This window comes from Dermatophagoides pteronyssinus, unplaced genomic scaffold, assembly GCF_027571235.1.
Source record: "Dermatophagoides pteronyssinus isolate colony J.1.1.1.1 unplaced genomic scaffold, Derpt_VIB-CSIC_2022.12 sq0002, whole genome shotgun sequence".
NCBI classification, from domain to species: Eukaryota; Metazoa; Arthropoda; class Arachnida; order Sarcoptiformes; family Pyroglyphidae; genus Dermatophagoides; species Dermatophagoides pteronyssinus.
In genome coordinates, this window is record NW_027461526.1 from 991,297 (window position 1) to 1,007,399 (window position 16,103).

Sequence of the window (16,103 nt, forward strand, 5' to 3'; positions counted from 1 at the left end):
CAAATGCCTGGTGTTGTTTGTTTATTTGTTTTTCTTCTCACTCTTTTTTTTTTGAAAAAAATGACAACACAAAAAACGATTCAAGAATCATTTTACACATCTACACACACCCAAAGTGAATGAATATAGCAAGATTAGAGTATTTTTATAAAATGTCGAAAATGTAAAATTTTTTCATGTATCACTATTATTATCTTTTTTATTATTCGGAATTCATTCATTCTTTTTTAAAATAATGAATAAAATACAGTGGGCATATAGATGTGTAACGATTTTGAATTTTCAAATCGAGAAACAACGAAAAAAAAACATTTTCATTCGACAACAAGAATCTAGTCTGTTGAAGAAAAGAAAACTAAAAGAAAACTGAATGAAAATGTGAATGATGAAGAGCAAAAATTGAACAAGATAAAACAACCAAAATGATTCTTTTGTTCAAGTATGTAATATGTAATTTTTCACATTTATGCACAAGTTTATCTTTTATTTTTCTTTGTTTTTTGTTTTCTTTGTTCATTCATTCTTATTTGCCAAAAAAAACGTCATCTGGTCATGTAAGTGTAATAGTGAAAAAAGGGGTAATTTTTTATTATTCCATAACAATCTGAAATGGTCAAAAATGGTTAAATATTGTTATTATCGGGCAAGATGAATCTGTGAAATTCATTCGTAAGATACAATTTTTTTTTTGATCCTAACATTTGTTTTTCTGCTCGATATTTTATTCTTTTTTTTCTGGGTTAAGAATTGTTTCTTGTTTTCACTTCATTTTTCCCCTATTTTGAAACTACAGTTTTGGAAATGAATGAAAATGGATGAAAAGTATCAGACGATGGGTAAATGTCAGAAAATTTTCACATCCCAATTTATCATCATGTTGCATACAACAAAAAATTTGTAAAAAGAAGAAAAAAATGAAAACGCTTGCTTATATGAATATCTACGATTTGTTTAAATTTATCTCTCATCATATATCTTTGTCTATGTTTATTTTCCATTTTTATGGCTTAAATCAAGACAATAAAATGAATGAATGATAAAAGAATTGTTCATTGCCAATCCGATGACTGTTTTTTTCATATAATCGAGATTTCATCTAATTTTCCTTCTAAAAAACAACAGCAAATTCTTCAGGGACAACTAACCAAATAATGAAAATTGAACAAAAAAAACAAAAACCGAAAAAATTCTTGTGATTGGAATTTTGGATCAAAAAACAACAAAAACAAAATCTAAACTTTTCAAATATTGAAACATGTAACGATTGTTTGTACCATTCATGAATGAAAATCAAATCGTATTTTTTTCGGTTGTTTCAAATGAAAAAAACAAACAAAACGTTTCAAGAAAAAAAATCAAACCAATAATAATGATGATTACAAGAATCAAAAATAAAAACAAGTGACAAAACACAATAAATGACGATTCAAACTATCAAAAAAAACGACAACAAATAAAAAATTCTTGTTTCCAATAAGAAAAATATAATGATGATTATTGAAAGGGAAAGTCAATGATTCGAAAATATAAAACAAATATACAATCGTAAAAACAAAAGTAAGCAGAAAAAAAGGGAACAAAGTGTGTTGACACTCGTAAAACATATCGATGATGATGATGATGATGATGAGAACGATAAAGAGGATAAAAAAATTTGTAAAACATTCTGATGGTTGATTGATTTTTTAAGGAGAGACAATGACATCGGCGACTATTGTCGGTTGTCAATTCGGCGAGCATTATTTATCTACTTTTTTTCTTGGTTTTTATTTGGCCAACAGGAATTAATTTGACACAAACAAATAAAATTTACTTGATACAAATGATAAATTTTCCCGTTTCTATTGTTGATTTAAATGGGAACCTATTATTTGTGGTCAAAGTTTCAAATTTGTTGAAATTATTATCATTTTAACTGTATTTTTTTTGGAAACTAATGATGAAAATCAGAAAAAATCGTTTCAAATGCTGGTAATTTAGACCACACACTAGCTAAACAAATGAACTTGATTCCAATTGATTGAATCAAATAACAAAATAAGAATTTGAAAAAATGAAACAACATCATTATTATTTTCAAGATTATCAGTGACAAAAACAATCTACCAATCCATAAAATCGAAAATATTCTGAAAATGAGTTTCTGAAATATAAAATTAAAATTTCAAGCTAAAGAAAATGATTCCACAATGATGATGATGGTGACAAAATATTAAAAGATTAATAGTGTTCAAATGAAATGGTAAAAATGCTTTGAGAAGAAGACGATTCCCTTGTGAGAAAAAAAAATATTTTCCGTTTTTCAAGAATTTATAAATGACAGTCACATCGTCTTAGGGAAATCTTTCAATCCAATATTATGAGATTGGAACAATAATCAACAAAAAAAACCCAAAAACTGGAAAAGGCTATTTATTTGCCGACAACCAATAAACAAAATTCGGATGATGATGACGGTGAAAAAAAACCTCAAAGCTTAATGAAAAAAACATGAAAAAATTCGGCTAAACCAAATCTATGCGATGACACAACAGTTTTTTTTCGGTTATTTGTATTTGTCGTAATAAATCAATTAGTGTTTGTGAAACATAAATGAGAGAATAAAAAAAAACATCCCGAAAAAATGCCGCTAACGATGATGATGATGATGATGATGACAACGTAAACATACAAACATACAACAAACATAGGGCCGATGGATCGACAACAAATGAACCATCAAAAGAACGAAAGAAAAGGAACTGAACAAAAAAAAACCAGTCAAAAATTATGATTGATTGTGTCGACCAAACTAAAACATAAAATGAAACAAATGAATAGATGAACAACCAAATAGCATGTTCACTGAACAGCATAAAGAATATAGTGAACAAAAAGAAAAAAGAAAAAAAAGTTTCGATACTGGAAGGAATTAAAATTGAAAAGGCGTCCGTTGATGACATTTTTTTTTGTTGGGTATATTGGAATTTTTCTGCTTTAATCAATCTAGTTATGAAAATAATTTGATGTAACAAAAACGATTCGAACAAATGAGCCTATTCAAGATGAATGATTGAATAGGTTTGGAATATGAATATGATGATGATGATGATGATGGAGATGATAATGAAAAAAAAGAGTTGTCTCGGTTCGAACCAAAATTTCGTTTACTATTCGACAAAGTTTGTCATTTATTCATCAGCTAATTCTACAACATAATGATCATTAGGAGGTTTGGTTTTTTTTGTTTGAAAAAAACTAATGAACCTTATCATACGAAATGCTTTGTTTTCACTATGTAATCATAATCATCATCAACGTTAAGATAAAATCTTATTTGACCTATATGCCCGATTCATTTTGATGGTTACAATGTTTATATTTTTCAACACACAAAAAAACCAAGAGAAGAATTTACCACTGTTACTATATGATTCATGATAACCAATAACCATAGATGTATAGTAATGACATTGTTTCAAATGAATAATGATGTTTTGTGTTTAGTAAAAAAAAATCAAATAAAAAGAAAAGGATTTATGCAAACTAAAACTATGGAAACTGAAATAGCCGTAAAAATTTTCGATTTGCTACCGATTGTTTTTTTTTGACAACAAAAAATTCATAGCAATGTTTACTGACCTGTTTGATCATCATCGTCTTCATCATTATTTTTATCATTATCAAATTGATCACTATTTTGTGGAAATAAATCGTTCATATAATCAGAATTTAAAGTATTAAAGGATGATGATGATGATGATGATGATAAAATCAATGAACGAAAACGATCGATCTTATTATTATGATGATTGTAATAATTACTATGAGCACCATTGGTGAATTGAGCAAATGCTAATGATGAAAAATTGTTAATGATTAAAAAAATAAAAATCATACACTTAACAAATTGATGTGAATTCACTAATAATGTTAAAATTTTCGATGAAATTTTTACAAAATAACAAACATAATTATTTATAATTTGCAGAAATAATATCAGAAAACAATGATATTCTTTTGGATCGAACATGTGAAAAAAAAGAACTATTAGATGTCTACAAACAACGTCATTATCAACAACATCAACATTCCATTTGAACAACGATGTATCATCGTCACATTGATTACGGCATTGGTTGTGTTGAAAATAATCATTTTGTTGTTGTTGTTGTTGTTGTTTACGGTGTTTTTTAGTTGTTAGTGATAACAAGCAGGACATGATCATCAACATGAAAATAACTAAAACAAACAAAACAAAAAGAATGACATTCGGTGAAAATGATGACAACATAATAACAATAACCACAACAACATTCAATAGACGCCTTGTCAATAAAGATCGGTCAAAATGAACAGAAAAAAGCACTTTATCCGATTCTTTTACGTTTTTCGGTTTTTGTTGATGATGTTGTATCATATGAGATGCGGTAAAATTATTCTTCATCTTTATTGCAATTTTATGGCCTTGGTATTGTTGATGATGTTGATAGTGCACATAGGCATCAATGTTATTGTGTTTTTCGAGCCGCTTTTGATAAGGCACTTTGTTATTACAAAAGAGCGACATTGAAATTAAGAATGGCAATGTCCATAAAGAATAGTCGAGCCAAATTTTGATCGTTACTGTTTGTTGTTTCATTATCATTGTTGATGATAATGAATTCCATATTATGGTTTGTGACCTAGCAACGATGATATTGATATTTTCATGACTAATAATGATAATCACAGCGACAAAACATCGATATTGATCATGAATTAACAGATTTTTATAAAAATTTTGATGATATATTTTCATATACGCCGTTCGATGAATATCGATGTGATGCACATAAAAATTTTTCGGATTCCAGACAGAAATAAGAATCGTTTCCAATGAATCGATTAACATCAACACCATAATCACATCAAATTACACAATTTGCATCTGTTAATGTTTTCATTAGCGAATTACATCAGACTAATTGTAAGTAATTTTATTCTTGTCAATTAATCGCATTGTCCGAAAAAAATCACATCCGTTTAGATTACGATTCCAATTAAAATCCAATTCGATCAATACAAAAGAAAAAGATACTTTTTTGCGTTCCGTATGAATTTGTGGATGAACTAGAAATTAGAAGCGAAAAAGTAAAAAAAAAGATTAAAAAGAAAGCGTTATAAATCAAGAATTCTAAACTTTTTTATTATCATGAATAAAAAGTGGGTAAAGAAACTTTTTTCAACGATGATAACTACCATTATATATCCGGTTTGTTTTACGGTTCAAAGATTATTGAATCATCCGATAAAATTGGAACGGAACAATCATGAATAGGATGTGTGGTCATCATTATTTTGATGATCAAAATACAGATGTTCAACTCATACGGATGTCAATAAGAAAATAAACACGAGAACATTCTGCAGACAAAACGAAAAAATTATCCTGGAAAGTTTCTGTAATGTTTTTCCTCAAATCGTTTAACTCGTCAAATGTAGTTTACATTGATTTTAGTGTTTATTATGGTTTTTTTTCTTCTTCTTCGAAAGGCAATAATCTGGACATTTTTGTTGAAGCAAAAATATTTTGAAAGAAAAATCGGTCAACAAAAATGATAAATCGGAATTTTTTTTTATATATCTCAAAGCTAAATAATAATAATTTGCCGATCATGATAAACAAATCATGAACTTTTTTTTCAAAAAATAAGAATTATTTGTAAATGTTTATAATGGTAGGATATTTATTTGCAAAAGATAATGATAATGATATTAAATATATGATGATGATGATTATTGTTTTGAAACTTAATAATAATCATGATGCATGCTTATGTAAAAATAAAGAGCTTAACATATGTTCCCGTATAGAAGCATATGTTTTTTCCGAAAACTTTTTTTCCCGATTCTCCACACAACAACAACAAAGAGAGAAAAAAAGCGTCCTCCAATTTATCATACGTCTTTGACATAAATGGCCATTTTTTTCATTCAAACAAAATTCTATATTCACATATGAAAAAGGATAGAATTGACCATCAAGTTTTGTTTTGACTGACTGAAAACAATCACAGAATGAAAACTAGATCTTCAAGAAAAAAATGGGTTCGCTTTTTTTTGTCAAGTCAAAAAATCAAGTTTCAAAAACTAAGAAATAAAAATAAATTGTTTGAATAAAGGAAGATCAAAATCATTTTTTTTTCGTTTCTTTTCGTATTCAATTCAAAAACTTTCAAACAATCTATAATCATTTTAGAATGATAACAAACCATAGTAACACCAACAACAAATTCTCAAGCCAGTGAAAATATAAAAATCGAAACTGAAGAAAACGAAAAAATCCAACATTGACAGCGAATGGAGAGAAGAAAAAAAACTCAATCCAATCATGATTTTTGTTTTTTTTTGTTTTTTTTTTTGGTGGATCAACTTAGCCATTCTCTAAATGGAGCCTATCTTTTCTCCATTGTTAGATTCTATTTTTTTCCCATCTTTTTTTCCCACCACTTTTTAGCCAAAGTTTCTCACAGCAACAGCAACAAAAACGAACCAAAAACAATCGAATTGAAAGTGAAATTAATCTGATTCAAGAAGCTATTCATTTTAATTTCAATTTACTGATAATAACTAATGATGGTTTTGTCGACACGGACCGAATCTGGTAAAATAAAATGGCGAAAAAAATATATATGAAAAAAAACTAACCAAACAACAACAACCAGATAGACAATGCTAAACCCTCGAAATGAAATTTAATAGAAAACAAGAGAGAGAAAAAACAAGCATCAAGTTGACAACAATAACAGAATCATCATTGAATATAAAGAGAAAAAAATGAGGAAATTGAAAGAAAGAATAAACGAACCAAATAAAATGTTGGTAAAAAAAAGATGCCAAGACTAACTAAATGAATAAAGAAAGATAGTGAAAAAGAAACAAATATAAATGCCTCCATTTTTCATCAGCGTCACTTTGTTTGTGTATGTGCGTTTGTGTTCGTGGGTTTTTTTCAAATTTTTTTTCCGTTCCAACAACAACAAAAAAACAACCGACTACAAATCTAATATAAAAGGAAATATTAAATGATTGATCCATTTTTTCTTCCATAATAAGAAAAAATACTGTAGAAAATAGAATGATGATGAAGAATCATGTCATATCTTTTGTTGTTGTTGTTGTTGTTGTTGTTCATTTTTTTATCATGTCATTATGGGTAAGTTGTATTTGTAGTTGTTGTTGTTCATTCATGTTTATTTCATCAAACATGATGATCAACATTGTCATTGTTGAACAATCAAGAATCAAGAATCCTCAGCAAAAAAAAAAAAAATATAACAATAATAATAATAATAATCAAGATTCTGTTTGGTTGAAATAGAAAAAAATGTCGATAATTATGTCGACAACTATATTAGATATATATGTTTGTTTGATATTCTAGTAGAATCATATTTGTTGGCGTGTGTAATGAAAAAAAAATTTTTTCTTCTTCGTGGTTCCGAATAATATACAATGATTTCATTTTGGATTGAAAGCCAAGCTTCAATAATATGATTGAAAGTTCTTAATGGAACAAATACAGACACACACACAAACCAAAAAAATAAGCTTTCAAAGATGATATATCTAATTTGAAATAAAAAGCTGGATGAACAGAAAAAAATGAAAGAATTTTTTCTCCGAAAAAATAGAGAATTTCATTCGATTTTTTTCTTTTACTTTCTTCATCATCAAACTAGGTATATTGGGAAATGAAAATTTTCGAAAATTTGAATGTAGGCAATGAATATTCTATTCTTAGTTTTGGTTTTCAACATTAATATACTGTTGTTGTTCATAGTTTGATTCAAATGATGATGTGGATGTGATTGAGCAAATATACAAAAAGATTTTCTTTTTTAGATATAGTAGAAAATAAATTACTAATTTTATCAATTATTATCATCATACTATACTTTTCTACAATATTTAATGTAATTTAAATTTTCAACTTTGGTTTCGTTTGTGAAAATAGAATAGAATCAAAACGAAAACCAAAAAAAAAGCATATACAAGACATAACCAAAATAAAACAAATTATTAAAATGACATGCATGCATGTGCGGCAAATACTATCGGTATGACTGGGGAAATTTGAATTTGCAATTGAAAACATAATGAATTTTTTTTTCTCCGTTGTTTCCGAAAATTTTCTTCTTTTTTTTGGTTTCCGAGATATTTATATTCATTTTCGTTTTCTTTTTCTTATTATTAGTATTTTTATCCCGATGAAATGAAAATTAAATCAAATTCAAAGTGTATAATTCTGTTCTTGATAATTTTGTTGAATGACTGAATTAAGATGAATATCTTTACTTTTTTACAAAAGTGAAAATGAGAAAAACAATTTTTTTTGTTGAAAAAATTAGGATTTTTTTCCTAACGATGCATTCAGCACCGATACCAGTAAATTGTTTAGTGAACCGATAAATTCTGATTATCTTATAGTAACGAAAAAGAGAATTTAGAAAGAAAATGATCTATTCGATAAAATTAGTGAATCTTGGATGAATGTTTTTTGGTACGTTTTTTCCGAACAAACAAGAAAATCTTTTCAATGTTCCCCCTTTTTCTTGATTTTGAAAAAAAGTCCTTAAAAATCGAAATCAATTTTTTTTTCGTTGGTTTCTTATTTGCATTACTCACACGATAGTAACCGTAATGAAAGCAAATTTTTTTAATCAGATATAAACTTGTTTGAAGATGATGATCATGATCATTATCATTTTTATAAACATCATAGTAAATAAATGACATTCCATTAGAATATTTACATTTTGTAATGTGAATCAAGAAAACATTGATGAGATTCTTTAGATTTGCTAAGAATTTAGAGAAAATAATAATAATATTAATTCAATGATCTTCCACCTCAAAATTAGAATGTTTTTTTTTCTCCCCTAATCATTATTTATTTTGACAAAAGTTTTTTTTCACAATTTCATTCTCTGTTTTTCTCTTGTTTTTATTCAAATGATGACAATAACTAAGTTGTACGAAAACAATGAACATAATGATGACAATAATTATCGATATTTAATTGGGAATTTTCCCAAAAAAAAGTTGGATTAAATTCAATACGGTAAAATATCTAGCTTTGACAATAATTAACTGTGTATTTGTAATTATCGTAATGAATCTAAACTAAATAGCGGAACCAATGACAAAATTATATGATTGGTAAAACAAAACAAAACAAAAAATTAACTATCAAAGAACTGAAATTCGGCAGTTTATTTTACAAGCAAAGAAAAAAAATATGACACGAACAAAACGCAAATATAATGAATGAATGAAAAAAGAAGACCCATTCACGTTCCAGTCAATATTACAATAGGTGATTATTAGGTGGATGATGCAATCATTTTTATTTTAATCATTAAAATCCCCCAAGACAGCAAATATACTACAACCAAAACAGCAACAACAACAACAACAAAATTAGAAAATTCATTTCGATCAATCATTTTATTACATATTTGGTTGTTGGGTAATTTTTTTTTCAAATAATAATATTCATCATTTAAAAGTGAGGGAAAATAAAATGAAATAAAATTGATTACATTTTAGTATCCGTACATGTGTATGCATTTTAATAAAATAGTAATCATCAAAAAACAAAACAAAACAAAACAAAACATGAACGAAATGGTTGATGCCAAATGTGTATTTTTCTATTTATTATATAACCCGGGACATACACACGCTGAATATACTTTCACTTCTCTTATGCTATGATGATAATATATCTAACTATTATCATTAGTTTTACAAACAATTTTGTTTTTCATTTTACACAACAAAATGACAAACAAACAATATTATAATGATCATTTTTCAAGAAATTTTCATCGTTTCGTTAATAATGAAAAACAAATCCTTTTTTTTAGCAAATATAATAATGATGATAATGATGATGATCATCATCATGACACGATTCATTCGTAAGAGATCATTTCATTTTTTAAGTGAAAAAGAAAAAGAAATGATTGAATTTTATTCTATTATTTTTTTTTGGCTAAAAATTCTTGAAAATGACATAAATGATTATGATTTACATAGATGACAATCCGATGAGAGTGTGTATATGTGTGCGTGTGGATATGACAATTTTATTTTTTTTTTCATTTCATTTCTTTGCTTTTTCGTCTAACCAGAAAATTATTATTATCCACATTGATCATCATCACAAGTATAAAGTTTTAAAAACATTCGATCGATTTTCAAGGGTGGTATTTCCAGTCCAGAATTTGACTAGTTTTTTTTTCATTGTTTGGCACTATTATAATCTTTTATGATGATCATCATCACTTTAGTTGAATGTTTTAATGTCTTAACTTTTATTTTTTTTTTTTGGTTCCACTTTCATTTTCACAAACAACGATTTTTATTTGATTCGAAAATTGATGTGAAGCAAAATAAGAATAGTGAGATAAAAGATAGAATGGGAAATTTTTTTTCTTTAAAAGAAATGATATATCAATGTTAAACAATGTGATTTTATATTTTGAGAAAAAAGTTTTTTGCTCAAAAAAAATAACTGTCATTCAAAACATAAGACAAAACCGAAAATAATAGGAAAAGAAGAAGAAGAAGAAGAAGTAGTAGAATCCAACTCACACAACTCAATGAACAATGAATTGTTGAAATTCATGAACACATTATATGAGTTTTAATCTAAACGTAAAATGAAAAATTCAAATATACAAAACTATTTGTAGTAACCGGCTGCAATGATCTTCTCAAACAAAAACATCATCATCAAAAACCGGACCAAACGATTTTTGAGAACAAAAAAAAAAGTTAAAAATTCTTACACACACACACACACTTATACATTATTTCAATCAAGCAAAATAAAAACTTTTATACTTTTATTCTATGTTTTTCATCATTCCATGAAACACATTTGATAATGTTTGTTTGTTACTATTTAGATATATAATTTATGAATTTTTTCTTTTTTTTCACTTTCTTTCCATTATTCTTTAGAATTTTTGTTTTATTTTATTGAATTTTTCATGAAAATTTTGTTTCTTCATTTTATTTTGTTTTCACTCATCATCATCAAATATAAACTTACAAATGATGATGATTATGATGATGAACTTTTTCTTTAAGTTACAATTTAGATTCTATTCATTTTTTTTTGCATCAAGAATTTGGAAGGGGATAAAAAAGAAAAATCCTATACTATTAGTTGATATTTTTGTCTTCATTTAGGAAAAAAAATCAAAACTTTTGTTTTTTTTTCAAATAGAGAATAAAAACTTTGATATCAAACTATAGTTTCAGTTGATTCCGATGAAATTTGTCTAAAATAATGCGAAAGGAATTCAATTTGTTTTTTTTTCTTAAGAATTTGATGGTTAATTTGGCGATTAATTTTTTGTTTGTCCTGTGTTACAAACATACTTACGTGATATTAAAACATTTCTGTAGATAATGATGATGATGACGAAATTTAAGATTTTTTCTTTTGAAATGTGAAAATGTAATTCCTTTCGTCAATTTTGATGAGAAAAAACTATAGGTCATTGACATCGATGACTAATGATTGTCATTTTTAGATCCAATCAATATTCGATTGGATGTTTTTTCAACAAAACAAGAAAATGAAAATCGATTAAAACCGTTGTAATTATAATTGTTGTCACATATGGATTGATTGAAGATGGAGAAAAAAAATCAAATTTTTCAAATTAAATTTCGTTCTATTATCATTATCATTCGAGAATTAAATTCTTTGCACAAAACTTGTTTGAACACAAAACTTTATTTGAAAACAACCAATATTCTTACCGAACAGGCAAAAAAATGGCAAACAATTTGACCATTTGGGAATTTGAATCAGCAATTTGTACGAATAAAAATTGAATCCAAAAATAATCGATTCACAACGTATATTCTAACAAAAATGGTTAAAAATAGCGACAATAACAACAACAACAGCAACAACAAATTACAAATTAATATGTTTATTTGTGCTAATATTAAAGAATCCACTATGTGATTTTTGTCGATGTTGTTTTTCAATGTTTTTTTTGTTTTTTTTTTTGTTTCGTTTGTTTTTATTTTCACTTAATGTATGACAAGTGTCAGATGATTTAATTAACAATAGAAGAAAAATCGACAATAAAAAAAACAATGGAAAATAAACCAACCAAATAAAAATGACATGAAATTCAATTGAAAACAATGGAAAAAAATTCGGTTATTTATTTGTGAACAACAAAAGAAAAATTTTTCGTAATGATGAACATTCATAAAACAAGAATAGAGTATAAAAAAAATTCATCAAAGTTTCAAATTCACTGACAACAACAACAATTGTTGTAAAGATGCGATGTATGCATTGAATAAAAGTTTTTCTTTTTGGTGAATGTGTGCAGTATGATTCGTTACGAAATTCCAAATGATTGAAACGCGCGCGATTTCATAACAACAACAACAACATTCGTTTCAACATATATAGCGGTCGCATTTTGGTTCATATGATTCTATTCTGGTTTATATCGAGCATGATTGGAATTTTACATTATCAATGTAAAAGTGAAAAAGCTTATTGGTAACCCTGAAATTGTCGTTGAATCGATTTTCATTTTCATTGCTTTGTGTGATCGCTTTTTTTCGCGATTCTTTTGCTCTCCATTCATATGGTTCATTCTTTATCCTTTTTTTTGAACGTTCTGTTCATTAAGCATTTTGTGATCAAAGATGTTACTTTGGACATCCAAGTAAAAATAGTCATTTCTGTCGACGAATGATGTATGGATTTGCCACAAAATTCCAGTTGTTTAAATGAACCCACCACACACAAGTAGCAAAGAAACATTTTAATTCATGGAAATGATGCATAATATTACCGAAAAAAAAATTATCCCAAGTTGTAATGACAGTTGTTTGTAATTTATTTTTTGTTTTTCAGATTTTCATTTACAGAAATGGAATATTTTGGCCATATAATTGTTAATAATAAACTTATGGACATTTTTATCTTTTTCGATTTGTTTTTTATTTTTGTTTGTTTTTGGCATCATTTCACAATATAATGAAATGCAGATAGTGATAAACTATATGAGCATAAACGAATAATACATTAATTTTTTAATTGATGTAATTAACTCAATGATTTTCGAAGAAAAAATAAAATTTTATGTAATTTTTATTCATTTATTCGATCGAATTCATTTCATTTTCATAATTTTTTTTCAAACTTTATAAAATTACTAACCAACAACGGTTTATCCTCGATGGATTTTATTATTATTTTATCTCGTTTTTTTTGATGCATCATGAAAAAACCTTAACATCAATTTTCGATTATCATTAACCGTTGTTTTTCAGCCTTTTTAGATCCATATCATTATCATCAACACTGATTCCAAGAAAATTATATTATTGATTAAACTCTGAATAGATGAACAAATGCAAAGCAAAAAAAAAAAAAAAACAAAATTTCAAATGGAATGGGAAAAAATATTGACTAAACAAGTCGAATGGAAAAATTGCATCAAGATAATAATTATTGCAAGAGAATAAAAGTTTTTCGGAAGAATAAAGTTTTTTTTTCAAAAAAATGCAAATATTTTTAACAATAAAAAAGAATTCAGCCTAACAAAATCAAGCAAAACCCAAACATACACACACACAGTAAGTAAATGAAAATCTTTGATGAATCTTTTGAATCATTCGATCTTTAATGGTTTGAAAATTTATTTTTTTGCAAATAGGTTGTGGTTTTGTTTTCTATAGAAATATGTTTGTAAATGGATGAAAAAACATCACGTTATTTATGAAAAGAATTTATTTAAAATACTTTAAAAGAAATGAATAAAAATGAATCAGTCTGGTTTTTGACTCTCACTTGACAAGTCGTATTTTTGTATGTTTTTACAAGCCAGTAGGATTAATCCACCGAAACCTCACAATTACCCTTGGTCCATTTGGTCATTTCATATAGAATTTTCATCAGGATTTCCAATCCATCAGATAAGATATCATAATTTTTTTTAAATAAAATAAACTACACCTTCCCAAATGAGTTTTTCTTCCTTCTCTCCCTTTTCTTTTTCTTTTTTTTCTCTTTTCCAATTTTTTTTTCTTTTCTTAGAGAACAGTTATCCAATTGGGGGGAAGAATATATCAGGAAAAAAAATCCAATAATTCCCATTGCAAATCTATTTTTTTTTCTAATTATTCGATACTAACACATGCATGGAAAACAATTTCCACGTTGAATAAAACCACGTGGCCAACAAACCCAATATCCATCATCGCCAACTCATAAAAAAAAAGTTATTTTAACAAACTTTGGTGACAAATTTGACATTCAAATGACATTCATTCATAAACGTTTACAAATACAAAAAAATTAAATCAAATCATCTCACCAACTTTACTGTTTGCATGAACAGTCATTGCTGACTCATAAGTCACATTCATCTACAGTGAATTTTGCTTTATTTGTGTGCAATTCAACATATTCCAAAACACAAAAAAAAAAAAATCAAATTAAACCACCTCATCAACTTCACTGTTTATTTTGATGATCATTGTTGACTCATAAGTCACACTCATCTACAGTGAATTTCGTTTTTTATCTTGTACTTAATTTAGTATATTCTGAAAAAAAAGAATTTTGAACCGATGAATCGCTGAGAAATGCATCAAGCAATTGATAGATTTATGACCTTATTGAATATTCCATTTGGATCTTAATTAAAATGCCCATGTTAATAATGTTAAGATCATGATGATCAACAGCAAACAGAGAGGTGAAAATGAAAACAACTAAGGGCAAAGGAACCGAATAAAAAAAAAAATCCGATTGTTTACTACTTGTTTTCTCCAAAGTGGATTAGTTAATCAAAATACCCATTTTAATTTTATTGAATAATAATAATTTTATTGAATCCACTATTATTGAACCAAGATGTATCAACATCATCATCATAATGGTCAAAATCTAAATTTTATCTTTAAAATATATTCAAGAAATTATCAAATTATTTTAGAATCTATACTTGATTATAAATTTTAATAATAATCTATCAAATTCAATGTCAACATTAAAGTATCCGAAATGACTAAAGAACATCATAATTTTGATTTCTTCCATCATATCATTGTAACCGATGGTTTAACATCATATCATTTGTCAAGAATATGGTTGGACAACTTGATAATGAAGGAAATGGTATTGAACAAATGAAACTGTTATTAAAAAAAAAAAAATCGAATGCATATTTCATGTATGAATACATCGAATGATATCCATGAGTAATTTTATCTCAAACATTTCAAAATTTTTATTGAAAGTTGTCAAAATAAACTATACGATGACGAAATTCAAATTAACCATAATAAACATGATGGACAAATATGAATATCGAATACAATAAAAATTATTACCAATATTGGCTGAAGATATTTCATAAATTATGTTTAGAAAATTTTAAATCATTTTCAGATGTATTCATGACTAACAATGATTCAAAATCAGACAACCGACAAGAATAATCGGATATGATTCGTATATGTGGTTTTTTTTAACGAAGATGAAATATTTGATTCATCACTTTTTTATTCCAGAAATTATGTGACACATGTTGCAAAAAAAAAAAAAAAAAAATAGTGTTTGAAGTTTTAACCGATGATAATTTAACTACCACAAATAAGTTGTCCAAATATTATCAAGTTTTAACTGCCTATTTTTTTGAATGTGTTTATGATCTATTCTTGACCTTATTGTGAAACAATGTTGTTCATTATCAATAACAATCAATTTCAATCCACTATGGTGCTAATGTAAATTACAATAAGTACATCAATTGTCGAAAATTTGTGGAAAAATACCTTTGAAGAATATTATTTAAGTTGATTCCGTGACATTCCTCAAGATCTATCAATGCTGAATGATTATTTAGAATGCCGAAGAACTAATTTTTTTTCTAACGGGCAAGAAGCACCTAAAAATATATAAAGATCCATTCTTTTTCTAACGGGCAATAAGTACCCAAGAAGCAACTAACGAATCATTTTATTTTCTAACGGGCAAGAAGCATATGAAATTAATTCGAAAAGAATGAAGAAAAAAT

General features: G+C 26.6%; 1 protein-coding gene across 3 annotated transcripts in view; it reads right to left on the reverse strand.

The window, feature by feature from the left end:
• Positions 1-11,558, reverse strand: part of LOC113797380 (uncharacterized) — a 30,493-nt gene extending 18,935 nt beyond the window's left edge. For 2 of the 3 annotated variants that reach the window (XM_027347745.2, XM_027347744.2), the window contains exons 1-2: positions 11,423-11,557; positions 3,622-5,091 (exon numbers count right to left, since the gene is read on the reverse strand). In XM_027347745.2, the coding sequence (XP_027203546.2) occupies positions 3,622-4,882 (1,261 nt within the window). In that variant the 5' untranslated portion in view covers positions 4,883-5,091; positions 11,423-11,557. Of the gene's footprint in view, positions 1-3,621; positions 5,092-11,422 lie in introns of all 3 variants that reach the window. The other variant, XM_027347746.2, reaches the window with a different exon arrangement.
• Positions 11,559-16,103: the final 4,545 nt, after the last annotated feature.